The sequence below is a fragment of the Staurois parvus genome, unplaced genomic scaffold (assembly GCF_062004578.1).
Source record: "Staurois parvus isolate SC_StPar_1 unplaced genomic scaffold, SC_StPar_1.0 ptg002922l, whole genome shotgun sequence".
NCBI classification, from domain to species: domain Eukaryota; kingdom Metazoa; phylum Chordata; class Amphibia; order Anura; family Ranidae; genus Staurois; species Staurois parvus.
This window is the reverse complement of record NW_028320718.1, coordinates 154760-182500: the sequence shown is the minus strand read 5'-3', so window position 1 is coordinate 182500 and position 27741 is coordinate 154760. Positions and strand designations below refer to the sequence as shown.

Below are 27741 nucleotides of genomic sequence, written 5' to 3'. Positions count from 1 at the left end.
GGGCAGAGACACTCTTTAAATAGGCCGTCTGGCGCCAATCTTCGCTGTGCTTGCACGCATGCGCACAACCAACAACTCTTCTCCGGGAGTTCCTATGCGCATTTCTAATCGTGATTCGTCTTGCCGGAAATCCCTTACATTATGGCTGTAAAGAGGCTGCAGGAGATCAGTGACTCCGGGAAGTAATGAAGAATTAAAAAATGGTGAAAAAGCATATTTTATTTAAAAAAAAAAATATATATATATATATATACAGTGGTTATCGAAAGTTTGGGCACCCCAGCTAAAAATGTGTATTAATGTGCGTAAAGAAGCCAAGGAAAGATGGAAAAATCTCCAAAAGGCATCAAATTACGGATTAGACATTCTTATAATAAGATGATGATTGAGAACAATCCATGACACTGGCAAGTCTCAGCTTGGCAAAGGGGGCAGTGCATGCTATAAATTCTGCAGGGGGCCCAAACTTTTGCAGACGCCATTTTTTTGTTTTCTGTTCTTTTGAAAGTATAAATGATGGAAATAAAATCTAACTTTTGTTGACATATTATAAGAATGTCTAATCTGTAATTTGATGCCTTTTGGAGATTTTTCCATCTTTCCTTGGCTTCTTTATGCACATTAATACAAATTTTCTAGCTGGGGTGCCCAAACTTTCCATCCACACTGTATGTATGTATGTATATGTATATATATATATATATATACGTCTTTATGTATTTCATATATGAGGATATATTAACTATGGGAAGGCGGATTGATAGGTTATGTGCCATGTTGCAGGACACAGGTCTAAATAAAGAAGATGAAAAACTGAAGGACGTGTAGTTTGCAAATTGATTTAAAAAAAAAGATATTTATTATTATTATATATTTTTTTTATTTAATTCAATTTGCAAACTACAAGTCCTTCAGTTTTTCATCTACTTTATTTAGACCTGTGTCCTGCAACATGGCACATAACCTATCGATCCGCCTTCCCATAGTAAATTTATCCTAATATATGAAATACAAAAAGATGTGAGGGTGTTGTCCCCAGGAACCAATCTTCTGTCTCATTCTAGTCTCAGATTCGCATATGAAAGATGAAACCTTATTGACTTCCATGAGTAGGAGCCTCGTCCTTTGTCTTCCCTGGTTTTCCTAACTCCGGCCCAGAGCTCACATTCGCTGAGCTTGTTGTTTAAAATGTGGTTTTCGGAACGTTGACCTGGTCACATGTTTTCAAGCTATATATTTACCGTAGATATAAACATATTGAACCCAGCTGGATTTCAACAAGTTGCATTCCATGGTTTCATCAGAATTCTGCAAAATTCCAAGCAGATGTTTTCAATTTGCTTTTCTTTACATTGGGGCAGCATCACTCCCTGCTCGTCTTCCCAAATTAGGGCTTTGAGACAGAAGGTAGCAAGTTTTTTTGTTTTTTTTTTGTAAATGTGAAGGACCACTCTAGTCAAAGTTGAAACTAAAATGTCTGTTCAGACAGGCGCTGCATGCAGAGAAGCGTCTTGCATCCCCGTATGTTATTCTGTTGCTTTCCCTACTCTTTCTCCATTTCCTACCATGATGCAGTACTGGGTGCCTGAGTGATCAGTCACCAGACACAAACTTTTTCATAAGGGAGTGACTCAGGGAGCGTAGATAAGGAAGGGGTTAGGGGGGTCCAAACTTTTCCAGTGTCCATGGCACATCAGCTCTTGTTGACAGTCACTGTGCACCAGAAGCACTTCAGTCACCTCCTGCTGGCTGTCAGAACCCAGATGCAGCAGTCTCAATAGAGAGAGGCATACACTCTGTGTATCCAAGAAAGAATCTAGGACTTTCCTACAGCAATCCACTGAGCTGGCCACAACCAACTCTTGAGGGAGTCTATTCCACATTCTCACAGCTCTCACTGTGAAGAAACCTTCCCGTGTTTGGAGATTAAGTTTCTTTTCCTCCAGATGTAAAGAGCGCCCCCTTGTCCTCTGTGATGACCTCACGATGAATAACCCTACACCGAGTTCACTATATGAACCACTGATGTATTTACACATGGAGATCCCATCCCCCTTATGTATTATACATGGAGATCATATCCCCCCCTTATGTATTATACATGGAGATCATATCCCCATTATGTATTATACATGGAGATCATATCCCCCCTTATGTATTATACATGGAGATCATATCCCCCCTTATGTATTTATATATGGAGATCATATCCCCCTTATGTATTATACATGGAGATCATATCCCCCCTTATGTATTATACATGGAGATCATATCCCCCCCCTTATGTATTATACATGGAGATCATATCCCCCCTTATGTATTATACATGGAGATCATATCCCCCCTTATGTATTATACATGGAGATCATATCCCCCCTTATGTATTATACATGGAGATCATATCCCCCCTTATGTATTATACATGGAGATCATATCCCCCCTTATGTATTATACATGGAGATCATATCCCCCCTTATGTATTATACATGGAGTTCATATCCCCCTTATGTATTATACATGGAGATCATATCCCCCCTTATGTATTATACATGGAGATCATATCCCCCTTATGTATTATACATGGAGATCATATCCCCCTTATGTATTATACATGGAGATCATATCCCCCCTTATGTATTATACATGGAGATCATATCCCCCCTTATGTATTATACATGGAGATCATATCCCCCCTTATGTATTATACATGGAGATCATATCCCCCTTATGTATTATACATGGAGATCATATCCCCCCTTTTGTATTATACATGGAGATCATATCCCCCTTATGTATTATACATGGAGATCATATCCCCCCTTAATCTCCTCTTCTCAGTAGAGAATACATTCAGTTCCTATAATCTTTCCTCATAGCTGATCTCCTCCATGCCTCTTATCAGTTTGGTTGCCCTTCTCTGTACTTCCTCCAGTTCCCCAATGTTCTTTTGTGAATTGGAGCCCAAAACTCAACTGCATATTCCAGATGATGTCTTACTAATGATTTGTACCGGGGGCAGGGGGGGGTGATATCTCTCTCTCTGGAGTCTATACCTCTTAATACAAGAGAGAATTTTGCTCTCTTTAGAACCTGCAGATTGGCATTGCTGCCATTATTAAGCTTGTGATCTACCAGAACCCCCGGATCCTTCTCCATCATTGATTCCTCCAGTTGTACCCCCCTAGTATGTATGATGCATATTCTTAGCCCCCAAGTGCAAAACGTTACATTTATCAACATTAAACCTCATTTGCCACATAGTTGCTCAAGTAAACAGAGCATTGAAGTCGGCTTGAAAGTTGGAGACATCCTGTAAGGACGTTATTCCCCGGCACAGCTTGGTGTCATCTGCAAAGACTGAAATTGGTTTTGTTAATCTCAGACCCGATATCGTTTATAAATATATTAAAAAGTAAGGGTCCCAACACTGATCCCTTCAGAAATTGCTTCCTATGAACCCCTCTGAAGCGCTCCTAAATCTGCAATCCTCAAACCTCTCCAAATGTCAGTCTACACTCATGCTTTGACTGCCATGAAACAAATGAAAGCAAAAAGTCATGGTTCACCAACACTTTGTATGTGACAGAAAAAAAAGGCTACATTGGATACTGAGCAATGAAGAGCTAACAGCAAAGCTGCAAAGGAACATGCCCAGAATTTGCAAAGTCTGGGAACTATGGGTCACACACATTCTACCAACCTACTTTGACCACCATCTCCTCCATTTTTAATATGTAAGCCTTTCATCCGCTCTGTTACACCTAGTTTATGAGAGTTGTTTCCGGCCAAACCCCATCCCCTATCTTCAAACTCTCCCCTCCCCACCCCCACCTTTATTCCCTTATATCTGGATCTCTGTACGTTCTACTTTTTTTTTTTTTTCCTCCTCCATTAAATGGTTGTATCACACCACAGTACTGTCAATGCCCTCATGCTTTTATACCGTCAGAAATGTTCACGAATATATTATTCATGTATACTCTTTACAAAAGTCTATTTATTCAACCTTGTAGTATTTGAAAGTTTTTAATAACGAAAACTCAAGAAATGTTGACCAAGTGCCCCCCCCCCCCCCCCTGTACAGCTTCTCTGAAGTTTTGAAATGCATCCAGAGAGCCATAATATACCTACTGGAGGCTTAGCTATAGTACATCAGATACCCATAAGTCATTGGTCCAATTTGCAGATACTCATCATTCTGGGAGTCCTTAACTGTGCAGGAGAGGTATTGCTATTCCTATACACTTTACTGGAGTCCTGAAGGCCGGATCATAATACAGATGATATCATTTTCTGGCACCTCTTGATATCTACTCAGCTTTTGCTCCTGGACCAGAACCTCATCTCCAGCTTGTTGCAAAAGTCCCATACATGCAGATAAATACATGCAGACACTCTTTATAGCTGAGACATGCGCAGTCTCTAGTCTAGATCTTACTTGAGTTTGCTGAATGTCTCACAGAACAAAATGGAGGCCGGGGTGCCCTCAGGGGAAGAAAGACAGTTCTAATCTTCCCCAACACTCACCTCCGACAATTAATGCCTTTTAGTAAAATATCTATATTCTTAAAGTGACACAAAACAATATCCTTTTTCTCCAAAAGTAATCCATAAACATCCACTACCTGATGGCCATGTAATCGGTTTTTCCTTGAATTGTTTCTGTGTTTTTCAGCCTCATTGTAATGTTTTCTGTGAGCTCCCGGAACTGTCCTTCCACCCTCATTTCCCTTTGTTTGAAATGAGAAGTGCACATTTGTTGCGGTCATGTGTACTGCTCCATGCACACTGCATATCCCATAGTCCATCTCAGGAGTGAGCAAGAGGGGATGGCTATGTCCCTACATACAGTGAAACAAGGACAGGGTGGGTATGTTCCTATGTACAGTGGGACTAGGAAAGGGTGGCTACCCTCCTACATACAGTAGGACCAAGACAGATTGGCTGTGTTACTATGTACAGTGGGATCAAGACATGGTGGCTATGCTCCTACATACAGTAAGACCAAGGCAGGGTGGCTGCATTCCTATTTACAGTGGGACCAAGGCAGGGTGACTGCCTTCCTACATACAGTGGGACCAAGGTAGGGTTACTGCAGTCCTACATACAGGGGGACCAAGGCAGGGTGACTGCCTTCCTACATACAATGGGACCAAGGTAGGGTTACTGCAGTCCTACATACAGTGGGACCAAGGTAGGGTGACTGCAGTCCAACATACATTGGGTCCAAAGCAGGGTGGTTGCATTCCTTTATACAGTGGGACCATAGAGAACAAGCGTAGCCACCCTCTAACAGGGTCACAGCAGCAAACAAAAAGGGATTTGGAGAAAGCTAACAGCAACAGGAACTGAAAAGGACTTTTCCAAGACTGTTGGCATGAGGCTGGAAGTGCAGGGAAAGGCTAGAACCCCAGCTATCCAAAAGAACATTTGTGAGGTCAGGTATTGATTATGTATGAGAAGACCTGGCTCAAAATTGGGGTTTCATTTCATCCCAAAAGTGTTCAGTAGGGTTGAGGTCAGGGCTCTGTGGAGGAGATTGAAGTTCCTCCACACCAAACAGGTTAAACCATGTCCTTATGTAGAATAGGTGTTCAGTAGGGTTGAGGTTGGGTTCCTCCACACCAAACTCATCAAACCATTATCTTTATGGAGCTGGCCTTGTACACAGGGACACAGTCATGCTTATGTCATAAGATTGGAATTACATAATTTTCTAAAATGTCTTTGTAGACTGTACCCTTTTCCTTCTCAAAACTTTGGAGTGGTGCCCTCATGCTGTTGGACATATTGATTAAATCACAGCAGAAAACAGCGATGTTTTAGAGCCACAAAGAACCATGGTCTTCGAGTCTGAATGCTGTCCAGTTAAAGGCAAAATCCCCAATGCACACATTCCTGAAAATGGCTGAAGAGTGACTGGTTGCTTTAATGACCACCAGCTGTAGAGCAGAAAGACTTCCAAGCAATAGATATGTCACTGGCACACCAAGGAACTCCATAAGAGTCCAAAGCTTTGATTGATCAAATCACAGCAGAAGATAGCAATGTTTTGGAGCCACGGAGAACTATGGTCTTCGAGTCTTAATATTGGCCAGTGAAAGGCAAAATCCCCAATGCACACATTCCTGAAAATGGCTGAAAAGTGATTGGTTGCTGTAATGACCCCCTCCTGGAGACCAGAAGGACTTCAAAGCAAGAGATAGGTTACCGGCACACCAAGAAACTCCATAAAAGAGTCCCAAAGCTTTGATTATTCAAATCACAGCAGAAGATAGCGATGTTTTGGAGCCACAAAGGATTGGGTCTTCGAGTCTGAACGTTGGCCAGTCAAAGGCAATATCCCCAAAACACAGATTCCTGAAAATGCCTGAAGAGTGATTGGTTGCTGTCATGACCACCGCCTGGAGACTGGAAGGATTTCAAAGGAAGAGAAATGTCATGGTGTTAGTGATCCGGGTATGACCAGAAATGTGTGGACTGACACAGGGAAGTAGCAGGCTTCAAGAACACAGGCGTAGTCAGGCTGGAGAGGTGGAATGGTCAGGCAGGCCGTAAGGTACTGTCAGGTGCCACCTGGCAGTGTCTCTAGCAGCCCACAGCATGGATTTCCCCAGGGCGCGGGGTCTAAGTACCAGCCTGCTATTCACCAGGGCCCCTGATGGTGGGGATGGACTTGGTGCAGACTGGAACCAGGTCGCGACCCCTGAGTGCGTCCGGCTGTGGTAGAGAGTACTGGCAGGGGAGTGCAGGAACGGAGTCTGATGGGAAGAGGCAGGCAGACTTACCAAAGGTGATCCGTGCGGGATGGATGGATCGTTGGGTGAAGTAAGCGTAGTCAGACAGGCCGGGTCGGTATCGTGCGGGCAGCGTGGTACAGGAGGAGCAAGCAGAGAATGGTCGGGGTCACAAGCCAAGTTCAGCAGGTAGAGGGCAGCGCGGTACCGAGGATCAGGCAGAAGGATGGTCAGGCAAGCCAGGGGTTCAACAGGAGATGGTCAGAAGAGGTCAGGATCAAAGCAGGGTCAGCAACAAGGCAGGAACACAGGATACCAGGTACAGGGGCTCATGGGAAACATACACCAAGGCCCAGATCACAGGCCTGGTCATTCCTTATATGCACCTCCTGCAATCAGCCTCAGGTGTTTTGGCTGATTGCAGGAATGAGCCTCTGGTTGCTGAGAGCACCCGCTGGCCAGCCCTGGTACTGCAACCCACAAGGCAGGTGAGTCCCACCACTATTGGCGAGTCCATTCCTGACACACGGGCACACCAAGGAACTCCATAAAAGGGTCCAACGGTTTATTGGTTGATCACATCACAGCAAAAGATAGCGAAATTTCAAAGCCTTGCCTTATGAGGGGCTCCTGGGTGGCTATCTTCTGCTCTGATGTGACCAATCAATAAAGCCTTGAACCCTGGTATGGAGTTCCTTGGTTTGCCGGTGACATGTCTCTTGCCTTGACTATCAGCCAGGACACGATCTGCATGGAGATTCCATGCTCTCTTGGTGATTGCATAGTTTTCCTCCCAAACTCCAAAAGATATTGGCTTAGTTGAGTGGCTAAGATAGCTGCCTCACCTTCTAAGCACCTCTGAGTCCCCAGAGAGAAAAACGCTATTGAAATATCAAGTTTTGGATTAAATAAAATATGTTGGCACTTTGATGATGCAATCCTTGAAGTTTTAGTGTAATGTTGAGAAAAGTGACCCTTCACTGGATAAAAGCAAAGTATGACCAGCTGGCTGTCATAGCCGCGGGCGGTCCTGGAACACAGAAACTTGGAGAACCGTCACAGCTGGGGAGCCGCGGTCATTTGAGAATTTCTGATATAAAGCCCATCACTTTGTATCAGCGGGACGTATGACACAGTTGACGTGGTTTATTTCCTTCTGAAATGATAATAAATTCAAGTTGTCTTTTGAAGATCAGCCGTGAATTATCTTTTTATGGTGACGGGTGTCAGCAGAGCAGGTGTCTTTTCTGGGTGTCATTATCTCCTTGTAAAGGTGTTTGTGTGTATACCGATGAAGAGCAGACGTGTCAACTGATTATAGAGGCTGCAATGTGTGTATGATGATTGATTTGTACAAAAACGAGGAAATTGACTATTTGTGGCACGACAGCCATTACGATTTCTGCTGTCATTCATTGTATGGTAGAAAATGAAATCTGACTGCTGATTGAATCTCGAGCTTTACTGGTTTTTAGCTTCTTTGAAAAATGTACCCAACATATTATTTTGGAATTGGGGGCCAGTTCCAGACAATGTACGTTCTTCAGGACACTTGTGATTTAAGTCCTGCTCTGATTGTAACTTATTTAGTTTTGGTTAGAGCCTGTGTTAGGCCTTTATCTCCAACTAGGACACTGACCCAAATATATTTGTAGTGGATGGAGGGAGGGTAAGAATTGCTGGAAAAATGACAATTGCTCCCTCACGTCTGGGGAAGGTGGGGTAGGCAGGGTGAGCTGAGCTGTGCTGAGGCACTTCTGGGAGGGGGGAACAGAGCTAAGTCAGTTTTGGGAGGAGGAGCAGGGGGGCTGAGCTGCTGAGTCACTTCCGGGAGGGGGGGAACAGAGCAAAGTCAATTCTGGGAGGAGGAGCAGGGGGGCTGAGCTGCTGAGTCACTTCCGGGAGGGGGGGAACAGAGCAAAGTCAATTCTGGGAGGAGGAGCAGGGGGGCTGAGCTGCTGAGTCACTTCTGGGAGGGGGGGAACAGAGCGAAGTCAATTCTGGGAGGAAGAGCAGGGGTGCTGAGCTGCTGAGTCACTTCTGGGAGGGGGGGAACAGAGCTAAGTCAATTCTGGGAGGAAGAGCAGGGGTGCTGAGCTGCTGAGTCACTTCTGGGAAGGGGGCAACAGAACTAAGTCAATTCTGGGAGGAGAAGGGGGGCTGAGCTGTTGAGGCACCTCTGGGAGGGGGGACAGAGCTAAGTCAATTCTGGGAGGAGAAGGGGGGCTGAGCTATTGAGGCACTTCTGGGAGGGGGGGGGGACAGAGCTAAGTCAATTCTGGGAGGAGGAGCAGGGGGGCTGAGCTGCTGAGGCACTCCTGGGAGGGTGGGAACAGAGCTAAGTCAATTCTGGGAGGAGGAGCAGGGGGGCTGAGCTGCTGAGTCACTTCTGGGGGGGGGGGATAGAGCGAAGTCAATTCTGGGAGGAGGAGCAGGGGGGCTGAGCCACTTTGGGTGGGGGCTGAGCTAAGTCACTTCTTTGAGAAGAGAGCAGGGTGAACTGAGCCGCTGAGTCACTTCAGGAAGAGAATGCTGACCCAAATCCCTTCTAGGAGGGGTAGCAGGGTGTGCGACTTATTTAGTTTTGGTTAGGGCCAGTGTCAGGTTTTTATTGATGCCTCTAACAAGAATACATTTGTAGTAGAGGGAAGGAAGGTAAGAATTGCTGGGGAAATAACAATTTCTCCCTCGCTACTAGAAGAGGGGGAACCGAGCTGCCGAGTCACTTCTGGGAGAGGAAAACTGAATTAAGTCACTTCTGGGAGGAGGAGCAGGGGGGCTGAGCTGCTAAGTCACTTCTGGGAGGGGGAAACTGAGCTAAGTCACTTCTAGGAGGTGGGAAGCAGGGTGAGCTGAGCTGCAGATTTACTTCTGGGAGGGGGTGGAGGGTGAACTGAGCTGCTGAGTCACTTCTTGGGGGAAGCTGAGCCAAGTCAATTTTGGAAGGGCGCAGTATGAGCTGAGTAGCTAAGTCACTTCTGGGAGGGAGAGCAGGGTGAGCTGAGCTTTTGAGTCACTTCTGGGGGGGCAGGATGAGATGAACTGCTGAGTCATTTCTGGGAGGGGTGAACTGAGCTAAGTCACTTCTGGGAGGAGGAGCAGAGAGGCTGAGCTGCTGAGTCACTTCTGGGAGGGGGCAACTGAGATACATAATTTCTAGGAGGCGGGCAGCAGGGTGAGCTGAGCTGCTGAGTTTCTTCTGGGAGGAGAGAACTGGCTAAATCACTTCCAGGAAGCAGGGTGAGCTGAGCTGCTGAGTTATTTCTTGGAGGGGACAACTGAACTAAGTCACTCCTGTGAAGGGGGGGGGGGAGAGGGTGGGCTGAGCTGCTGAATATCTTCATGGGGGAAGCTGAGCCAAGTCAATTTTGGAAGGGAGCAGGGTAAGCTGAGTAGCTAAGTCACTTCTGGGATTTTTGGAAGGGAGCAGGGTGAGCTGAGCTGTTGAGCCACTTCTGGGAAGCGGTGGGGGGGGGGCATGGTGGGATGAACTGGGAGGGGTGAACTGAGCTAAGTCACTTCTGAAAGGAGGAGCAGAGGGGCTGAGTTGTTGAGTCACTTCTACTCTGCTGTCCACGGCACCTGTCATCTTCTTCCCTGCCGAGCGGGAACTTTGAACATGCTTCACCGAGTTGCGAACGGCTCCCTGCATGGTCCCACTGCTGTCACCGATCCATCCACATGATTGCATCACCATCCCACTCCTCTGCTGGTCCTTCCACTCCACATGCCGACTGAAGGATTTCCAGATGTAAGTCTTCTGTTCTACAGTTTTTCACTAAATTTACTGCTCCTGACCTGGCACCCTCCTTTTCTTCTGCTTATCTTTGAGGGATTCCCCACATCCTTGACGAGGAGCTGCCGGCCCCTTCCCAGGCCTTTGCCTTCTGGTCTATCCCTTCTTCCATCATCAGCCTCAGGACACACCAACTGTGTTCACACTGCCACCACTTCGGTCACATAGCATCTTCACCATCTCTGATGAGGCTTGCTGGCTCCTGTCCAGGTGCCCTGGTTCCTTGGTCTGCCTTCTCCTCCAATTGCTTAGCCTATGATCCATTCCATCCAGTGACTCTTCTCCATTATATTCTGTGTTCAGTCAGTTCCCATTTTTCCTTCCACTATGCCCTATGTCACCATCCCATTCTATATCATGTGAGCGCTGAATTTTTGTTCATTATTGAATGATCATTGCATGTAACATAGTGCTTGCTGCTACAAAGGTCAAGGAACACTCGTTTTGAAGACCATTTACTACTCCTTATGAACATCTACATTTGATTGCCCATAGCCTGGTCCACAGGTTCACATTAAATGAATCCAATTGAAATCAACATGCATTTGTGGTGCACTGATCTATATTACCCCCTTTAGTCTGTAATCTTGTGATTTGTCTTTTATATACAGTAAAAGACTGTTTGCCTCCCCTTAGAGAATTCGGAATATACAGGGTGAACCATTTTTAATAACACATGAGTGAGCCGGCAAAACCTATTTCTTGTATCTCCTATGGGATTCATACTTTGTAACTGGAGGTGATACTAGAATGGCCCAATCCTAAACAAAACATGGCAACAATTAAACCAATGAAATACCCCCCCTGTTCAATAGTCTGCATCTCCTTAGTCCATAATCCTGTGTATCGCCCCCTTTAGATCCAATGACGGTGGTCAGTCTTTTGTAATCGTTGTCTATGAGCCCCCAAATTCTTGCAGGTGGTAGAGCTGCCCATTCGTCTTGGCAAAATGTCTTCAGGACATGCAAAGTCTTTGGTCGTCTTGTATGAGCTGCATGTTTGAGATATCCCCAGAGCGGCTCGATGATATTAAGGTCAGGAGACTGTGATGACCACCCCAGAACCTTCATCTTTTCCTTCTGTAATCACTGGAGGGTCAGCTTGGCCATGTGCTGGGGGTCATTGTCGTGTTGCAAAGTCCAAGAGCATCCAATGTGCAGCTTTCGTGCAGAAGAATGCAAATTGTCTTCCAGTATTTTCTCATAACATGCTTCATTCAAGTTTCACAAGATTCCTCATGCCTTTAGAGCTCACACACCCCTAAAACATCAGTGAGCCACCACCATGCTTCACAGTGGGGATGGTATTCTTGTCACTCTTGACCCCTCTCCAAACATAGTGCTTATGGTTGTGACCATACAGCTCTATTTTGGTCTCGTCACTCCAGATTACAGTGTGCCAGAAGCTATGAGGTGTTGTCGGGTATATTGTAACCGGGCTTTTTTGTGGCATTGCAGCAGTAAAGGCTTCTTTCTGGTAACTCCACCATGCAGATCATTTTTGTTCAAGTTTCATTGTATCGTGCTCCTTGAAACAACCACACTGTCTATTTCCAGAGCAGACTGTATTTCCCCTGAGGTTACTTGTGGGGTTTTCTTTGTATCCCGAACAGTTCTTCTGGTAGTTGTGGCTGCAATCTTTCTTGGTCTACCTGACCATGGCTTGGTATCAAGAGATCCCCAAATTTTCCACTTCTTCATAGGTGATTGAACAGGACTGACTGGCATATTCAAGGCTTTGGACATCTTTTTATATCCTTTTCCATCTATATAAAGTTCCATTACCTTGTTACACAGGTCTTTTGACAGTTCTTGTCTGCTCCCCATGGCTCAGTATCTAGCCTGCTCAGTGCATCCACGTGAGAGCTAACAAACACACTGACACTGATTGCAATTTAGAAAGCCAGAGATGTGGGACATTAACCTCTAATTGCCATTGTACCCTGTGTGTGTCCCCCTTGTGTGTCTGTACCAAGGCCAAACACTCCAGGGGAGGGAAACTTTTGATCCGGGCCATTAGGGGGATTTCTGCTATTAGGATTTAAAAAGGAGCCAAATAACTATGTGATAATAAATGGCTTCATATCATCACCATCCTTCAATAAAAGTCATTTGTTTGGCATGATCAGTCAGATTTCCAATATCAATTCCAAAATTTCACCATTTCTGCCAGAGGAGGGAGACTTGAGCACAACTGTAGTCACATTATAGTACAGACCTCAGGAAGCAGACCCTTCCATCCCACATGTGGAGAGCTCTCTAGATAAACTCATTGGACCTCCTGACTGCCAATAGCATCGCCCTCTTTGGTTTTCCTTTTTTATTTCTGCCTTTTTGAAGTTACAAATTTTAAAACCGTGCATTTTTTTTTCCCAGGTGTTACAATGAAGTTAATGGATGAGGTGGCTGGTATTGTGGCTGCCCGCCATTGCAAGACCAACATAGTCACAGCTTCTGTGGACGCCATCAACTTCCATCGCAAGATTCAGAAAGGTAGGTCGGCGTTTTATCCAGCTAAAGCCCATGAGAAATGTTTTATTTTCTGATATTTTGCTGAAATGCAAACTCCCTATCCACGTGGAACGTTTTATGCAGTAGCACAGAGGGGACAGTAGAGGGCAGTAGCTTCAGAGTAGTATTGTGACCTGGAGCCACCACTCGCCACCTGATGGTAAATTCTGGCTTTGCAGAGCAACGGGGCAGGTGTATGGGTTCTCTGTGAGAGCCACTGAATCCAAATGGTGCGACTTCACAAATAGGAGCACAGAGGAGCCTTGATTCTAGAGGGCAGACAATAATTTTCTTTTTTTTTTTTTAATCCTTTTCTTGTCATGTGACTTGATGACTAGGTAAAAATTACTTGGTCTCTGGATACTAGGAGCATTTTAGGTGCTCAGAGACCACGATATGTTACCACTGTGTATACGCCCACAAGGGCTGCACAGATAAGAAAAAGGAGGAAATGAAGAGCCTAGAAGGGGAACTGAAACTGGAGCATGCTCAGTAGATGGCAACAGCTTGTCTACACAATCTTTGGCTGCAGTGGGGACACAGAGAAGATGGGAGGGATAGCTGAAGGCAGGATCAACCAGCGATATTTCCCTCTACACAAAAAATGTTTAGTTGGGTTTGTGAGTATGTACTCTCTGTTATAAAGCAGGTAATGAGAGTTTTTCAGAGTCTGGGTTTAATGACACTTTACCTTCCTGGTGTGGTGCTTCCAGGGCTTTTTTTTTCTCAAAAAAATAGGTTCAGGAACATCCCCCTTGTCTCCGCCCCCTTAGTCACCTTCCAGTACCGCTCCTTTTAGAGAATACAGAGCCAAAATATGTGGTGCTAAATAATTTGCATGGAATTTGTTATTGATGAAAAAAAAAATAGTTCCCCAGCAACAATAGACCCCCTTCCCCAGCAACAATGAATTCCTCCAGCAACAATAGACCCCCAAAACAAAATACTATCCCAGCAACTATAGACCCCCAGTAACTTCAACAGATCTCCCAGCAGCCAGCATCAATAGACTCTCCGGCAGCCAGCATCAATAGACTCTCCGGCAGCCAGGAACAATATACTCTCCATCAGCCAGGAACAATAGACTCTCCAGTAGCCGGCATCAATGGACTGTCCAGCAGCCGGCATCAATGGACTGTCCAGCAGCCGGCATCAATGGACTGTCCGGCAGCCGGCATCAATGGACTGTCCGGCAGCCGGCATCAATGGACTGTCCGGCAGCCGGCATCAATGGACTGTCCGGCAGCCGGCATCAATGGACTGTCCGGCAGCCGGCATCAATGGACTGTCCGGCAGCCGGCATCAATGGACTGTCCGGCAGCCGGCATCAATGGACTGTCCGGCAGCCGGCATCAATGGACTGTCCGGCAGCCGGCATCAATGGACTGTCCGGCAGCCGGCATCAATGGACTGTCCGGCAGCCGGCATCAATGGACTGTCCGGCAGCCGGCATCAATGGACTGTCCGGCAGCCGGCATCAATGGACTGTCCGGCAGCCGGCATCAATGGACTGTCCGGCAGCCGGCATCAATGGACTGTCCGGCAGCCGGCATCAATGGACTGCCCGGCAGCCGGCATCAGTAGCCTCTCCAGCAGCCGGCAACATTTGACAGTAGACCGCTCCTTCAAACGTAGATCCCTTCCAGCAACAATTAACCCCCCTCCAGCAACAATAGACCACCACACAAAAAGAGATCCCCTTCAGTGACAATAGATTCCCACAGCAGCCAGAAACATAGATCCTCCAGCACACCCCAGCACCTCTTGCCATTACATACATTCAGTGCTGGAGGTGCCGGAACTGCGTTCTCCCTGAAAAAAAAATCCCTGGGTGCTTCAATTTCAGATTCAAATATGGAAGTGAAATTAGGCCTCCACTCATAGCTGAGCCTCTCATTTCCAGAAGCGTGACAACGCTCGACAATGCTTTCTTTTCATTTTATTCTATGGTGCCTCTCATCTGTCAACACCAAGGAAATACAAGTGCGTTGTGAGGCAGAATCGTGCATTTTTAGCCCCATAGACTTCAATAGTAGATCCAGGAAAAACCACGAAAGGCGTGTTTTACACCTATCAGCCAGGCTGCTTCTCCTAGTATCCTGCTTTCCATTGACCTGAACAAAAATTGTGTATACCTGAAAATGCATGAAACTTAAAGTGTTACTGAACCCACAACAGTACAATCAGTCTGTAGATGCAGGAAAGCATGCTTGTTATACTCACTGTGGAACCTAAGGGGTTCATCCTCTGCATTGTGCATCTTCTCTGATCCTCTTCTTCCAGTGTCCCCCTCTTATCTCCTGATAAGACATATTGAGTGGAGTCACTGCACATGCTCAGTTTGGTGTGTATTGCTAGAGATGTTTTTTTTTTTTCCTTGGGAGAGTGCAGGTGATTAGCATTGGGTCAATCAACACTGACCAGACAGAGGTCGGGTTCTGCATCCTCCTAGAGCAAAATGAAAACTCCTCCTACAAGCTTTAACCAGTGGTCTGCTGGACACTGACAGAAGTCGCAAGACTGTTCTATACTGCTGATTAGAAAAGGTGTTTAGTAGTTTATATTTACTAAAGTAATTGCATTTCCATGTTCTGTGTCCTGTGGGAGACCAGATATAGTGAATGCAGGGTCTGGGGACAGCGGATATAGTGAATGCAGGGTCCGGGGAGAGCGGATATAGTGAATGCAGGGACCGGGGAGAGCGGATATAGTGAATGCGGGGTCCGGGGAGAGCGGATATAGTGAATGCGGGGTCCGGTGAGAGCGGATATAGTGAATGCGGGGTCCGGGGAGAGCGGATATAGTGAATGCGGGGTCCGGGGAGAGCGGATATAGTGAATGCGGGGTCCGGGGAGAGCGGATATAGTGAATGCGGGGTCCGGGGAGAGCGGATATAGTGAATGCGGGGTCCGGGGAGAGCGGATATAGTGAATGCGGGGTCCGGGGAGAGCGGATATAGTGAATGCGGGGTCAGGGGAGAGCGGATATAGTGAATGCGGGGTCTGAGGAGAGCGGATATAGTGAATGCGGGGTCCGGGGAGAGCGGATATAGTGAATGCGGGGTCTGGGGAGATCGGATATAGTTTATGCGGGGTCCTGGGAGAGCGGATATAGTGAATGCGGGGTCCGGGGAGAGCGGATATAGTGAATGCGGGGTCCGGGGAGAGCGGATATAGTGAATGTGGGGTCCGGGGAGAGCGGATATAGTGAATGCGGGGTCCTGGGAGAGTGGATATAGTGAATGCGGGGTCCTGGGAGAGCGGATATAGTGAATGCGGGGTCCGGGGAGAGCGGATATAGTGAATGTGGGGTCCGGGGAGAGCGGATATAGTGAATGCGGGGTCCGGTGAGAGCGGATATAGTGAATGCGGGGTCCGGGGAGAGCGGATATAGTGAATGCGGGGTCCGGGGTGAGCGGGTATAGTGAATGCGGGGTCCGGGGAGAGCGGATATAGTGAATGCGGGGTCCGGGGAGAGCGTATATAGTGAATGCGGGGGTCTGAGGAGAGCGGATATAGTGAATGCGGGGTCTGAGGAGAGCGGATATAGTGAATGCGGGGTCCGGGGAGAGCGGATATAGTGAATGCGGGGTCCGGGGAGAGCGGATATAGTGAATGCGGGGTCCGGGGAGAGAGGATATAGTGAATGCGGGGTCCGGGGAGAGCGGATATAGTGGATGTGTTTATGTTTTTTAATTTGCGTTTGAAATAACCGCTGCAAAAATATCGTGTGACATAGAAAAATTGCAACACCCTCCATTTTATTCTCTAGGGCCTCTGCTTAAAAATATACTGTATAATGTTTGTTGGTTCTAAGTAAAAAATAAATACTGATTTTTACATGTTAACAAAAAGTGTCAGAAAAGACCCGGTCTTAAAGTGGTTAAATTTTCACACCACTTGTATAATATTAATAATAATACAAGAAAAATGTAATTTTCTTCATTGCGGCGATATGGTGAGATTATTTGGTCTTTTTGATATTTTCTTTGAAATAATAAAACAGCTGCCGCTCCCCTCTAAACGATGATTGCATTTCATTACGGGAAAGTCGCGGATGGGAAATGTTACGCCGTAATGCCTTTGATGGGCCTTCAACAGATTTTGTTGATGATATTGTTAAAGTGCTTCCCACTGAGCTATGAACATTTCACGTTATTAATGTGATTGCGTCTTTTTTTAAAGAAGCCTATAATTTCCACTTTACGCAGGGACTCATTTAGCAATCACAGTTAAAGAGATAAAATGATTTTGCTGGTGTAATTAAAAGGTTACAGGGAAAAAAAAAAGATGAAGCATATGTGTTGTTACTGGGAGACGTCCTAAGTGACGGCACTAATACTTCCTTCCAGCATGCGTTTCCCTAACACCGCTGTGCGTCCAGACCGCAGACACACACACCCGGGAATACGCCGGGGAAGAAAATGCTGTCGCCGTTATGGCGGGTTAATAACTGCAGCAATCCGCCAGAAAATCAATGGAAGCCGTACATGGAACACATTGGATAGGAATATAAATTGGTGTTACTTTAGCTCCGCATAAATATGTATAGCGGTGCGAAGCCGATACGTTTTCTGAGATGTCATCTGTCGATTTTAGGGAATACATTTGTGTAAAATACATATAAATGCACAGACACAGCTGAATAAAATATTATTTCCATATGTGTGTTTAAAAATATATATATATATAAAAAATGTATATCTGTCTGTATGCGTGTGTGTGTGTATATATATATATATATAGATAGATAGATAGATAGATAGATAGATAGATAGATAGATAGATAGATAGATAGAGATATATATATATATCATAAATTAAGTAAACTTGATTACCATCTAATCACAATATAGTGTGAATATAAAACAAACCCCAATAACTTAAAATAATCACCCAGAAGTAGTAAATAATTAAAATAAAACAATGGAAAAAAAAAAAAAAAAAAAAATATAAATAAATAAAATATAAAAATCACAATCCAAAACCCCCAAAAAAAACAAAAAAACACAAAAAGAGTCCACAAAAAAGGAGTCCCAAAAAATCTTTGTCTGTGATATCTTAATTCTTCATATCTTCCGACATTCTTAGTGATATACTTTAAACCCGATCTTCATATACCTCAAGAAAGAAAAACTCAACATGTGTGATATCTTCAAAAACAGAATTATCTAAACAACTGTGCCACACGTGTTTCATGCACATAAAAATAACTGTGCCACCATAACCGTGAAAAAACGGGGATAGCCCTCAGCCTTAGGAGTCAATCCACTGCATACCACCAACGAGAGTTCATAGTTACCCTCACAATGATATCAAGGGTCTGAGTATTGCCTTCCACTTTAAGGATATTCTTTCAGCCTTTCCAGCCACTTCCCACAGACCTCAATAACAGACCATGGATCAGTATATGTAAAAAATACTTATAACACTTTATTGTAGCAACTTACATTCAAGTAAGATAACATCAGCTTCACAAACGATATGTTCCCAATCCTTCCTCTCATCGCCAGTGTATAGATTGCCACACTATCTCACCGAGGGAGGAGTGATTGCCGTGGGTTCCCAGTCCCTCAAAACCCCATGAGGATTGCAGTAAACACATCCGCATGTACCAGGATCAAAGATGGCCGTCGCCGCACTTCCGGAAGAGCGTACCTACGTCACCACGTCACGTGCCCCGGACGCGTTTCGTCACATCCGACTTTTTCAACAGGGATACAGACGTGACTCCTCATTCCCCTTAAATACCAACCAAGGCGGGGAAAAAATTACCGCGGCCATTTTACATCCTGGAACATCGGATCTCCTCACTCACTTAATACAGTATCTCAGGGTAATTGAAACGGGACACAGAGCCATTGGGACAAAGACATTAGATTGGCAAAAAACTATTACCCATACACACCCCAATATATCAACCGTTCTGAGCCACAACATCAAAATACTTTATAGGGATAAAATAACCCTCAAGGTCCAATAAGAACTCCTATACAGGTAATTTACATAAAATAAGATCAAATATCTAAATGGCCAATACATTATAGATTACAATAAAAATCCCTCCCCTCCCAACTACAAATGTTTACCAGATATCTCTTTTTAATACAGAACCCTCCATCCCCTGGGTCTCATCTAGATAAGAGTATTAATGCTTGGTACTTCAAAAAGTTTATATCAATTCTACATCAATAGATCATTAAAAATTAAAAATAATCAATAATTCCCTCAAAAATAAGAAAAAAAAAAAAAAAAAAAAAAAAAAAAAAAAAAAAATTTAAAAAAAAATTAATTAAAAAATTATACAAATAAAAATAAATTAAAATAAAACTACATAGAAAATAAAAATAAAAATAAAAATCAAAATAAAAATAAAAATAAAAGTAAAAATAAAAATAAAAATAAAAATAAACACAAAAACAAAAACAAAAATAAAAATAAAATTAAAATTAAAAATAAAAATAAAAATAAAATAAAATAAAATAAAAATAAATATAGATATAAAAATATAAAAATAAAATAAAAATAAAAAATAAAAATAAACATAAAAATAAAATTAAACATAAACTACAAAATAAATAAAAATAGAAATAAATATAAAATAAATAAATTAACCCAAAAATTAAAACACTCAACTACTGGTCAGAGATGAAGCAGTTTAGGTCTAGTTCGATATTTAGACCTTTGGGTTTTAAAGTATTCAGCCTATAGATCCAAAAGGTTTCATTTTTGGATATCTCCTGTACCCTATTACATCCCCTCCAATGGGAATCCAGGACATCGATACCACAGAATTTCAAATGGCTCGAATCCAAACCATGACTTTCACAAAAATGTTTGGATACACTGTGTTCTTTCTTTCCTTTTTTTATGTTTTCAACATGTTCCTTCAATCTAATTTTCAACTCTCTCTTGGTTCTACCAACATATTGAACTTGGCAGGGGCATTCTAATAGATAAGTCACATATTTCATGTTACATGTGATGAATTTCTCAATTACAAAAGATTCCCCCGTCACACAAGATGTAAATGTTGTGATTTTCCTCTCTTTTATCCCTGTGATTTTGCAAATCTTACACTTTCTACAAGGAAAAAAGCCTTGAAGTCCAAACATCTTCGGCTTCTTAGGGGGAGATATCACCCCTTTTACCAGTAAACTACGCAGATTCTCACTTTTCCTATAAATGAACCGAGGTTTTTCCGGTAAGATCTTTCCCAACATGGAATCTTTATGCAGTACAGGCCAATGCTTCTTAATGATATTTTCTACTCCTTTATACTGACAACTAAATTTTGAGATAAAGGCACAGTCCACTCCTTTCTCATCACGGTATTTTTTATTACTAATATTCTTTTTCTTCTTATCTCCTATATAGTTCTGACTAACTTTATATCTAATTTTTTCTAACTTTTTGGAATCATATCCCTTAGACACAAACCTATTTTTTATCAACTCTGACTGTATGATATAATCCTCCAGCCTCGAGCAATTTCTCATAACACGTATGAATTGACCCTTTGGGATACCTTGGATCCATGAAGGGTGATGGCAACTATTGGTAGGGATAAACCCATTCCTATCCGTATCTTTGAAGAAGGTTTTGAAACACAATTTGTTTTCAGATTTAAACATATGTAGGTCTAGGAAATTTACCGATTCCCTACTCTTAGCAATTGAAAATCCCAATTCATATTTGTTGGTGTAAATATGTTCTATAAAGCTGTTAAATTCTCCATCAGTACCTTCCCAAATTACCAAGATGTCATCAATATAACGCCTCCACACCCTCAAACCTCCCCACTTTTTACCAAAAATTTCTGCATCCTCCCATTTGGCCAAAAAAATATTGGCCAAACTGGGGGCGAATTTCGCCCCCATTGCCACACCCCTCTGCTGAATGAAGAATTCCCCTCTATACCAAAAATAATTATTCCTCATGCTAAAATCCAATAGCTGAATAATAAGTTTCCTCTGCTTTCTATGGATCTCAGAGAAATTCTGCAGACCCCATTTAATGGCGTCCAATCCATCCACATGTTTTATATTGGTATAGAGGGAATTCACATCAATAGTGGCCAACAACGTATTATCTGTCACCTCCATTCCCTCCAACAGTTGTAGTATGTCCTGACTGTCTTTAACAAAGGAAGGCATCTGCCTAACAATGGGCTGCAGAAAGAAATCTACATATTGGCCTATCCTAGCATGCACTGAACCAATGCCATTAATGATAGGCCTCCCTGGAGGATTTTTTAAACTTTTGTGTATCTTTGGAAGGATGTAGATAAAAGGGATACGGCAAACTGATGGAATTAGGAACTGTGCTTCTTTTTCACTCAAAATATGGTCATCCTTTGCATTTTTAATTATTTTTTTTAACTCCTTTTTATATTTTACAGTAGGATTTTTGGAAATTTTGCAGTACGTCATAGAGTCATCCAAAATGTTAGACATCTCTTCCTCATATTGTGCTCTATCCATCACGACCACTCCACCTCCTTTGTCAGCTGGTCTGATGACAATTTCCTTCTTCTTTTTCAAACTTTTAAGGCCCTGATATAAAACTCGTTCTTCCTTCACCTTCTCACATTGCAATGTATCCAAATCATCAATAATCATACGCTTAAATACCTCAACAAATTGGTTCCTAGAATTGACTGGGTTAAAGGTGGATTTGTTCACCTGGAACAAATCCACCTTTAACCCAGTCAATTCTAGGAACCAATTTGTTGAGGTATTTAAGCGTATGATTATTGATGATTTGGATACATTGCAATGTGAGAAGGTGAAGGAAGAACGAGTTTTATATCAGGGCCTTAAAAGTTTGAAAAAGAAGAAGGAAATTGTCATCAGACCAGCTGACAAAGGAGGTGGAGTGGTCGTGATGGATAGAGCACAATATGAGGAAGAGATGTCTAACATTTTGGATGACTCTATGACGTACTGCAAAATTTCCAAAAATCCTACTGTAAAATATAAAAAGGAGTTAAAAAAAATAATTAAAAATGCAAAGGATGACCATATTTTGAGTGAAAAAGAAGCACAGTTCCTAATTCCATCAGTTTGCCGTATCCCTTTTATCTACATCCTTCCAAAGATACACAAAAGTTTAAAAAATCCTCCAGGGAGGCCTATCATTAATGGCATTGGTTCAGTGCATGCTAGGATAGGCCAATATGTAGATTTCTTTCTGCAGCCCATTGTTAGGCAGATGCCTTCCTTTGTTAAAGACAGTCAGGACATACTACAACTGTTGGAGGGAATGGAGGTGACAGATAATACGTTGTTGGCCACTATTGATGTGAATTCCCTCTATACCAATATAAAACATGTGGATGGATTGGACGCCATTAAATGGGGTCTGCAGAATTTCTCTGAGATCCATAGAAAGCAGAGGAAACTTATTATTCAGCTATTGGATTTTAGCATGAGGAATAATTATTTTTGGTATAGAGGGGAATTCTTCATTCAGCAGAGGGGTGTGGCAATGGGGGCGAAATTCGCCCCCAGTTTGGCCAATATTTTTTTGGCCAAATGGGAGGATGCAGAAATTTTTGGTAAAAAGTGGGGAGGTTTGAGGGTGTGGAGGCGTTATATTGATGACATCTTGGTAATTTGGGAAGGTACTGATGGAGAATTTAACAGCTTTATAGAACATATTTACACCAACAAATATGAATTGGGATTTTCAATTGCTAAGAGTAGGGAATCGGTAAATTTCCTAGACCTACATATGTTTAAATCTGAAAACAAATTGTGTTTCAAAACCTTCTTCAAAGATACGGATAGGAATGGGTTTATCCCTACCAATAGTTGCCATCACCCTTCATGGATCCAAGGTATCCCAAAGGGTCAATTCATACGTGTTATGAGAAATTGCTCGAGGCTGGAGGATTATATCATACAGTCAGAGTTGATAAAAAATAGGTTTGTGTCTAAGGGATATGATTCCAAAAAGTTAGAAAAAATTAGATATAAAGTTAGTCAGAACTATATAGGAGATAAGAAGAAAAAGAATATTAGTAATAAAAAATACCGTGATGAGAAAGGAGTGGACTGTGCCTTTATCTCAAAATTTAGTTGTCAGTATAAAGGAGTAGAAAATATCATTAAGAAGCATTGGCCTGTACTGCATAAAGATTCCATGTTGGGAAAGATCTTACCGGAAAAACCTCGGTTCATTTATAGGAAAAGTGAGAATCTGCGTAGTTTACTGGTAAAAGGGGTGATATCTCCCCCTAAGAAGCCGAAGATGTTTGGACTTCAAGGCTTTTTTCCTTGTAGAAAGTGTAAGATTTGCAAAATCACAGGGATAAAAGAGAGGAAAATCACAACATTTACATCTTGTGTGACGGGGGAATCTTTTGTAATTGAGAAATTCATCACATGTAACATGAAATATGTGACTTATCTATTAGAATGCCCCTGCCAAGTTCAATATGTTGGTAGAACCAAGAGAGAGTTGAAAATTAGATTGAAGGAACATGTTGAAAACATAAAAAAAGGAAAGAAAGAACACAGTGTATCCAAACATTTTTGTGAAAGTCATGGTTTGGATTCGAGCCATTTGAAATTCTGTGGTATCGATGTCCTGGATTCCCATTGGAGGGGATGTAATAGGGTACAGGAGATATCCAAAAATGAAACCTTTTGGATCTATAGGCTGAATACTTTAAAACCCAAAGGTCTAAATATCGAACTAGACCTAAACTGCTTCATCTCTGACCAGTAGTTGAGTGTTTTAATTTTTGGGTTAATTTATTTATTTTATATTTATTTCTATTTTTATTTATTTTGTAGTTTATGTTTAATTTTATTTTTATGTTTATTTTTATTTTTTATTTTTATTTTATTTTTATATTTTTATATCTATATTTATTTTTATTTTATTTTATTTTATTTTTATTTTTATTTTTAATTTTAATTTTATTTTTATTTTTGTTTTTGTTTTTGTGTTTATTTTTATTTTTATTTTTATTTTTACTTTTATTTTTATTTTTATTTTGATTTTTATTTTTATTTTTATTTTCTATGTAGTTTTATTTTAATTTATTTTTATTTGTATAATTTTTTAATTAATTTTTTTTTAAATTTTTTTTTTTTTTTTTTTTTTTTTTTTTTTTTTTTTCTTATTTTTGAGGGAATTATTGATTATTTTTAATTTTTAATGATCTATTGATGTAGAATTGATATAAACTTTTTGAAGTACCAAGCATTAATACTCTTATCTAGATGAGACCCAGGGGATGGAGGGTTCTGTATTAAAAAGAGATATCTGGTAAACATTTGTAGTTGGGAGGGGAGGGATTTTTATTGTAATCTATAATGTATTGGCCATTTAGATATTTGATCTTATTTTATGTAAATTACCTGTATAGGAGTTCTTATTGGACCTTGAGGGTTATTTTATCCCTATAAAGTATTTTGATGTTGTGGCTCAGAACGGTTGATATATTGGGGTGTGTATGGGTAATAGTTTTTTGCCAATCTAATGTCTTTGTCCCAATGGCTCTGTGTCCCGTTTCAATTACCCTGAGATACTGTATTAAGTGAGTGAGGAGATCCGATGTTCCAGGATGTAAAATGGCCGCGGTAATTTTTTCCCCGCCTTGGTTGGTATTTAAGGGGAATGAGGAGTCACGTCTGTATCCCTGTTGAAAAAGTCGGATGTGACGAAACGCGTCCGGGGCACGTGACGTGGTGACGTAGGTACGCTCTTCCGGAAGTGCGGCGACGGCCATCTTTGATCCTGGTACATGCGGATGTGTTTACTGCAATCCTCATGGGGTTTTGAGGGACTGGGAACCCACGGCAATCACTCCTCCCTCGGTGAGATAGTGTGGCAATCTATACACTGGCGATGAGAGGAAGGATTGGGAACATATCGTTTGTGAAGCTGATGTTATCTTACTTGAATGTAAGTTGCTACAATAAAGTGTTATAAGTATTTTTTACATATACTGATCCATGGTCTGTTATTGAGGTCTGTGGGAAGTGGCTGGAAAGGCTGAAAGAATATCCTTAAAGTGGAAGGCAATACTCAGACCCTTGATATCATTGTGAGGGTAACTATGAACTCTCGTTGGTGGTATGCAGTGGATTGACTCCTAAGGCTGAGGGCTATCCCCGTTTTTTCACGGTTATGGTGGCACAGTTATTTTTATGTGCATGAAACACGTGTGGCACAGTTGTTTAGATAATTCTGTTTTTGAAGATATCACACATGTTGAGTTTTTCTTTCTTGAGGTATATGAAGATCGGGTTTAAAGTATATCACTAAGAATGTCGGAAGATATGAAGAATTAAGATATCACAGACAAAGATTTTTTGGGACTCCTTTTTTGTGGACTCTTTTTGTGTTTTTTTGTTTTTTTTTGGGGGTTTTGGATTGTGATTTTTATATTTTATTTATTTATATTTTTTTTTTTTTTTTTTTCCATTGTTTTATTTTAATTATTTACTACTTCTGGGTGATTATTTTAAGTTATTGGGGTTTGTTTTATATTCACACTATATTGTGATTAGATGGTAATCAAGTTTACTTAATTTATGACTGTTTGTACTTCAGGGGAAGGATTGTGGTAGTAACTTGATGGGAATTTATTTATTTTGAGAAAGGATAGTGCTATTCCTTCTATATTATATATATATATATATATAGATATATATATAGATAGATATAGATATATATATATATATAGATATAGATATATATATATATAGATATAGATATATATATATATAGATATAGATAGATATATAGAGAGAGAGAGAAATATAAATATAGAGAGAGATTTATATATATATATATATATATATATATATATATATTTATTGTGGTCAAAAGTTTGCCTCCCCTGGGAGAATTGGTAATATACAGGATGGGCCTGGCAGTTGTGGTGATTGAACAGTATTGACTGGCATATTCAAGGCTTTGGATATCTTTTTGTACCCTTTTCCATCTTTATAAAGTTTCATTACCTTGTTACGCAGGTCTTTTTGACAGTTCTTTTCTGCTCCCCATGGCTCGGTATCTAGCCTGCTCAGTGCACCTACGTGAGAGCTAACAAACTCACTGACTATACACAGACACTAATTGCACTTTAAAAAGCCAGAGATGTGGGGAATTAACCTTTTAATCGCTATTTAATTTATTTCAGATACTTATATAGCGCCATCAATTTATGCTTTTTATATATACATTGTACATTCACATCAGTCCCTAACCCTCAAGGGGTGTACAATCTAAGGTCCCTAACCCTCAAGGAGTGTACAATCTAAGGTCCCTAACCCTCAAGGAGTGTACAATCTAAGGTCCCTAACCCTCAAGGAGCGTACAATCTAAGGTCCCTAACCCTCAAGGAGCGTACAATCTAAGGTCCCTAACCCTCAAGGGGTGTACAATCTAAGGTCCCTAACCCTCAAGGAGCGTACAATCTAAGGTCCCTAACCCTCAAGGGGCGTACAATCTAAGGTCCCTAACCCTCAAGGGGCGTACAATCTAAGGTCCCTAACCCTCAAGGAGCGTACAATCTAAGGTCCCTAACCCTCAAGGGGCGTACAATCTAAGGTCCCTAACCCTCAAGGAGTGTACAATCTAAGGTCCCTAACTCACATTCATACATACACATACTAGGGACAATTTAGACAGGAGCTAATTAACCTACCAGAATGTCTTTGGAGTGTGGGAGGAAACCGGAGTACCCGGAGGAAACCCACGCAGGGAGAACATGCAAACTCCAGGCAGGTGGTGCCGTGTTTGGGGTTCGAACCAACAACCCGAGTACTGCCAGGTGGAAGTGCTAACCATTTGGCCACTGTGCTGCCTTATTGTACCCTGTGTGTGTCCCCTTGTGTGTCTGTACCAAGGTCAAACCTTCCAGGGGGCGGAGACACTTGATCGGGCCATTTGGGGGATTTCTGTTATCATTATGAGTTAAAAAGCAGCCAAACAACGATGTGATCATAAATGGCTTCATATCATCACTATCCTTCAATAAAAGACAGTTTTTTGGGCAGGATCAGTCAGATTTTCAATATCTGACAAAATGTCACCGTTTCTGCCAGGGGAGGGAGACTTTTGAGCACAACTGTAATTTGCCCAATCTTCCTATGTGATGTCTAAAGTTAGCTATGAGGTCAGACAGGGTGCCTCCCTCCCCCTCCCTCCACAGCCATCCGACAACGCTTCTAGGAAAGAGATGGCTGCTTTGACCGATGACGCTTTTCTCCTTCTGTTCCAGGCACTAGTTCTCATGCCTGGAACATTTCATCTAACAAGTCCCTGTCCCCCTGGATTCCTCCAGAAACGTTGGTCTTGGGGAAGTGCTTGGAGATGGAGAAAAGTGCCATCTGTCAAAGCAGCCATCTCTTTCCTAGAAGCGTTGTCGGATGGTGTGAAGGGAGGAGGGGCACCCTGTCCAACAGCACTTAGATAGGTGCTAAATATACTTTTGTCCCTTGGGAAGCAGAACACAATAAAAGTGAGACTTTTTTCCTTGAAACCCAACTCTGGGTAAACAAAAAAGTTTTCCCATGCAGCGGAGCTGTGCCCACACTGGATGGTTTGACTGCTCCTTTTGTCCAGGGGTGACCAGAAAGCTTATAATCGCCCGATCCTCTACTCCAGCGGCAAATGGTGCTCCCCCATGATTCAGATGTGGACTGTTCCTGACGTCGTCACACCCAGAGCAGGTC

General features: G+C 42.3%; 1 protein-coding gene across 1 annotated transcript in view; it reads left to right on the top strand.

The window, feature by feature from the left end:
* The window catches only part of LOC149428919 (cytosolic acyl coenzyme A thioester hydrolase-like), a 158759-nt gene that overhangs the window by 58266 nt on the left and 72752 nt on the right, over nucleotides 1-27741 (top strand). Inside the window, exon 5 of the mRNA XM_089666943.1 lies at nucleotides 12909-13025. Coding sequence (XP_089523069.1) covers nucleotides 12909-13025 — 117 coding nt within the window. The remainder of the gene's footprint in view (nucleotides 1-12908; nucleotides 13026-27741) is intronic.